The sequence below is a fragment of the Ursus maritimus genome, unplaced genomic scaffold (assembly GCF_017311325.1).
Source record: "Ursus maritimus isolate PB19 unplaced genomic scaffold, ASM1731132v1 scaffold_2, whole genome shotgun sequence".
NCBI lineage: Eukaryota > Metazoa > Chordata > Mammalia > Carnivora > Ursidae > Ursus > Ursus maritimus.
In genome coordinates this window covers 16,437,105-16,442,160 of record NW_024424452.1, presented here as the reverse complement: position 1 = coordinate 16,442,160, position 5,056 = coordinate 16,437,105, and the positions used below count along the sequence as shown (strand labels likewise).

At 53.1% G+C, this 5,056-nt stretch overlaps 1 protein-coding gene across 2 annotated transcripts in view; it reads left to right on the top strand.

The window, feature by feature from the left end:
* ORAI3 (ORAI calcium release-activated calcium modulator 3) overlaps positions 1-4,664 on the top strand; it is a 5,386-nt gene extending 722 nt beyond the window's left edge. For both annotated transcript variants that reach the window (XM_040635048.1, XM_008685323.2), the window contains one exon: positions 3,165-4,664. In XM_040635048.1, the coding sequence (XP_040490982.1) occupies positions 3,165-3,824 (660 nt within the window). In that variant the 3' untranslated portion in view covers positions 3,825-4,664. The remainder of the gene's footprint in view (positions 1-3,164) is intronic.
* The last annotated feature ends 392 nt before the right edge of the window (positions 4,665-5,056 follow it).

The following is a 5,056-nucleotide window of genomic DNA, read 5'->3' as shown; positions in this document are numbered from 1 at the left end:
GTGTGTGTGTGTGTGTGTGTGTGTAAACAGACTCCTAGCATAAACTGGACCATAGGAGTATAAAGCCCCAACGGTGTCATGAGCAGAGACAAATCACCAAGGGGGCTACATATCCAAGGGTGGGGCAGAGAGGTCCGGGAGGAGCATGGTCCCAGGCAGGAGTCATGACCAGGTTCCCATGAGAGGTTCAAAGGCAAATCAGAGCGGGGGAAGGGGGGGCAATATACACAGGACTGGGGGAGTCAAAATAAACCGGATGCAGTGGTTCCCTAATGGAAGGCGGCCCGTCCCCAGGAAGGTGACCAGTCCCTAGCAGTCACAGAGAGTGCCGGTGTCACCCAGGACAGCCTTGAGCAGAGAGGATGCCCCTGAGGAAGCTGCTGGGGGAAGAAGGTGATGAGGAAGCTGATCCATGATTGCTCAGCTGATACACTGCAGCTGTGGGAAGATGCTATCAGCTAACGGTCCCCGCGGAGGCCTGGTAGGAAATGGGACTGAAAGAGTCCCAGGGTCAGGAGGAGTCAGCAGACACAAACCCTGCCTCCTCTGGGCCTGTGGCCAGCTGTGTGACCCTGGACAGGCATCCAACCGCTCGAGGGCCAGTGGGAAACTGTGAGATCAGAGGGTGCGCCCTCTGTTGCCTGCAAGTACCCGCCCCAGGACGAGCTGATTCTTGTCAAACTCTAGATCCCAGCGTGTCAGAGCAAGACACACATCAGAGATGGCTCGGACTACCTGTTTATTGGGCAGGCATAGAAACCAAGGCCCAGAGTGGACCACTGCCTCTGCCAAGAATGAACTAGGACCCCTGGATCCCCGAACTGTTGTTAGTCCGGGGTTTCTCCACCATCATGATAGAGAGAAAGGAGAAAGCAAGCTGGAGGGGGGCCTTCATAGGAATGTATGGAGATGGGGATGGACGGGGTCACAGCACTAGGTGATTTGGGTTAGTCTCTGCCCTGCTCTTGACCAAAGCCTCTGTATTTGAATGATGAGAGGAAAAGTCTATCCCTAGGCGTCATCCAAGGTCTATGGTTTTCTATGTGGGGGCCCAGGATCCATAGGCCAGCCCACTTTTCCTGATGCGGGGTCAGCTAGGGACAGGGAGGTGGCTCCCTTTCACCTGTACGGACTGCAGAGGGAAGGAAGTGACTTCATGGACCTAGCTGAGGGAGGTCCCCACCCCCATCCATCTCATGGTCCAGCCTGTTCCCAAGGGGACAATCCAGCCTGCTGCTGGACTTGCACGTTGCTGGGGTGACAGCTTAAACGCCAGGACCTTCTCTGCAGGATCGAAAGGCCAGATGAGTAGGTTCTGGGGGCAGGACTGGCCCCAGTCCTGCCAGGGGAGAGCAAGGCTGGGTCAGGCTCTGGGAGAAACCAGGCCTAGGCCTGGCCCAGATCTCTGTCTGTAGAAAACCGCTAACCCTCGCCATGGCCCAATTTCCCAAAATACTTAGCCTTGTCTTTCTACCACCACCCTCCAGGCTCTGTATCTTCTTCCTTCCCCCAGCCCCAGAGCAGTCTAATGGTTCCTGCAAGAACCAGGCATGGGGAAAGATCCAGATTCTGGTATCTGGGTAGCCTGGGTTAGAATAACATTATACAAATTGTATGGCCCTGTCATGTAGTACCGGGTAATACATCCCAGTATCCCATGTCATGCAGTACCAGCTTTTATGTGTATCACATTTATTATTCTATGAAGTAGTTACCACTGCTGTGGCCATTTTACAGATGAGAAAACAGGATCAGAGATGTTAAGACACCTGTCCAAGATCCCACAGCAAGTAAGTGGCAGTTTGAACTTAGATAGTCTGGCTCTGGAATCCAGATGTACACAATCCTAGAATAGGATCATCAACGCAAATGTTTGCAAAGGACAGGCAGGTGTTATGGGCGCCAAGTTGGCTGAGTGGGGACTGTGGCTATCAGGAGACCCCATGACCTGTCCAAAGGAAGCAGTCATGACTCAACTCTAGCTGATAGTTGACATGTAGGAATGTGGGTCTGGCGTAACCAGATCTTCCAATTTTTCAAGAGGATCTGGAAATAGGGATATTTATAGAAAATCTCTTGAGTTTTAAAAGTGCAACCTAGTTCCTTAAAAAACACACTGTATGAGCCAAGCAAAACATGGGTGCAAAGTTGGCTTGGGTTCATGGTATACCAATTTGCAGACTCTGGCCTTGGACTTCAGTGTTCTTAAGAGCCTTGCTAAGGAACCTGTTAACAGTGCTAAGAACACTAATAGTAACACTAGTATTAATAACAGTTAATAACACTAATAATAACAACAAACACCTAGCACTTACTGTTAGTGCTTGGTGTACATTATCTCATTTAATTTTACAACAACCCTGTAAGGCAAGTAGGTGCCATTATCGATCCCCACTTTCCAGATGAGGAAACTGAGGCATAGAACTAAGTCACTTGCTCAAGATTCCACAGCTTGGAGAGCTGAGAGTGAACCCAGACGGCCCAGCTCCGGAATCTGCTTTTTTTTTTTTAAGATTTTATTTATTTATTTGACTGAGAGAGAGACAGCCATTGAAAGAGGGAACACAAGCAGGGGGAGTGTAAGAGGGAGAAGCAGGCTCCCAGCAGAGGATCCCGATGCAGGGCTCAATCCCAGGACTCCGGGATCAAGCCCTGAGCTGAAGGCAGACGCTCAATGACTGAGCCACCCAGGCGCCCCCCCCCCTTTTTTTAAGATTTTATTTATTTATTAGAGAGAGTGTGTGTGTGTGTATGCGGAAGGAGAGGGAGAAGCAGACCCCCGCTGAGCAGGGAGCCTGATGTGGGTATGGATCCCAGGACCCTGGGATCACAACCTGAGCTGAAGGCAGACACTTAGCCAACTGAGCCACCCAGGCGTCCCCAGAATCTGCTTTTCTAACCCCCATAACAAGGTAAGATTTTCAGAAATGTGTCATCCGATGTGTCAGCCGTCTCGATAGCCAGGTGCAGAAACCAAAGCCAGAACAGCACAGAGCCTTACCAAGGTGGCTGTTTCATTCACTCAACAGAGACTAAGCACCTTCTTCCTGCCAGGCACCGTTCTAGGCCCTAGGGATACGCTGATGATACACTCCAACAGGCAAAACGACACTCTACAGCCAGAGAGGCTGTGGGCGCTCACGCCAGCTCCTCTGTCCCCGCAGGTGGCCATGGTGGAGGTACAGCTGGAGAGCGACCACGAGTACCCGCCGGGCCTGCTGGTGGCCTTCAGTGCCTGCACGACCGTGCTAGTAGCTGTGCACCTCTTCGCACTCATGGTCTCCACGTGTCTGCTGCCCCACATAGAAGCCGTTAGCAACATCCACAACCTCAACTCTGTCCACCAGTCGCCACACCAGCGACTCCATCGCTACGTGGAGCTGGCCTGGGGCTTCTCCACTGCCTTGGGCACCTTCCTCTTCCTCGCTGAAGTTGTCCTGGTGGGCTGGGTCAAGTTTGTGCCCATTGGGACGCCCTTGGGCACACCAGCCCCTGTGGTACCTGCCTCCCAGGTGCCTGGGACTCTGTTACCGCCGACCACCTCCCTTAGTCCAGCTTCCAAGCCGTCCTCTCCTTCGATAACTCCGTCACAGACTGAGCCATCCGAGGCCTGCCCACCTCGGCAGGCGTGTGTGGCCGGAGGGGCCCACGGACCAGGCTGGCAAGCAGCCATGGCCTCCACGGCAATCATGGTACCGGTGGGGCTTGTGTTTGTGGCCTTTGCCCTGCATTTCTACCGCTCCTTGGTGGCTCACAAGACCGACCGCCACAAGCAGGAGCTGGAGGAGCTGAGTCGCCTGCAGGGGGAGCTGCAGGCCGTGTGAGGCTGATGGTAGCCACCGATGCAAACACTGCCTCCCTCTGGTCTGCGAGAGGACTCAGGTCCACAGACCGCATTCCCTGCCCCTGCCTGGAGCCACTTCTTGTGGCCACTCTCAGGTAGAGACCAGATTCCTGCCTTCAGGGTCCTTTGGGCTGGGCCTTGGGGCAGCTTCCACATTCCCAGGGATTCTCCCTGTCAATCTGTCCCAGTCTGTCCACTCTACATCGGGCTGGGAGGAGCAAGGGAGGAAGTAGAAGGTCTCCAGTCCAAGGATCATGGTAGGTGGAGGGGAGGCAGGGAGACCCTGGTCAGACCTTTGGTGCTGACCCGTAGCCACTTACCCCTGTACAGGGTGTGGAGGTCAGAAGGTTACACAGCCACCCAGCTGCCTCAGAAGGCAGTCAACTCTTGCTTTATTTTTGTAGAATCTTCTTTATGGTTGGCATTTGGGGGAAGCTTCTCCCCATCTCCAGATTTTGATGGGTTCCACATTCTCATACTTGCTTTAGTTGCTGTAGAGAAGGATTTGGGTGGTTCTACCACAGATGTAGGCCCAGCCTTTCCTAGAAGGAGCCTCCCTGTTTTTGGGGGTTCAAGTGCCTGCCCCACTGCCCTAGACCCACACTTAAGCTTCCGTGTCCGGTTCTCACTCTCCTGGGCCAGGGCTGGAGATCTTTGGAGACTAAGGGCCTGTGTGCCCAACCTGACTCCCGAGCAAGGGTTGTGGAGGTGAGAAGGTTTTAAGGGAGAAGTTCCAGTCGCTAGCCCTTGGAATACAGAGCTATTCTGACACTGAGTTTTTGATGCACCTTGTTTTGTATAATAAATTGTGTTTCACAGATGTCCCTGTGGCTTTGAATGGGGTGAAGGGGAGGCCTCCTTGGGATCAGGTGACTTACTTTTTTTTTTTTTTTAAGATTTTATTTATTAGTAGGGGCGCCTGGGTGGTTCAGTCGTTAAGCGTCTGCCTTCGGCTCAGGTCATGATCCCAGGGTCATGGGATCAAGCCCCGCATCGGGCTCCCTGCTCAGGGGGAAGCCTGCTTCTCCCTCTCCCACTCCCCTTGCTTGTGTTCCCTCTCTCGCTGTGTCTCTCTCTGTCAAACAAAATCTTAAAAAAAAGTTTTTTTTTAAATTTATTAGAGAGTGCAAATAGAGAGGGAAAAGCAGACGCCCCACTGAGCAGGGAGCCCGACATGAGGCTCCATCCCAGGACTGGGATCATGACCTGAGC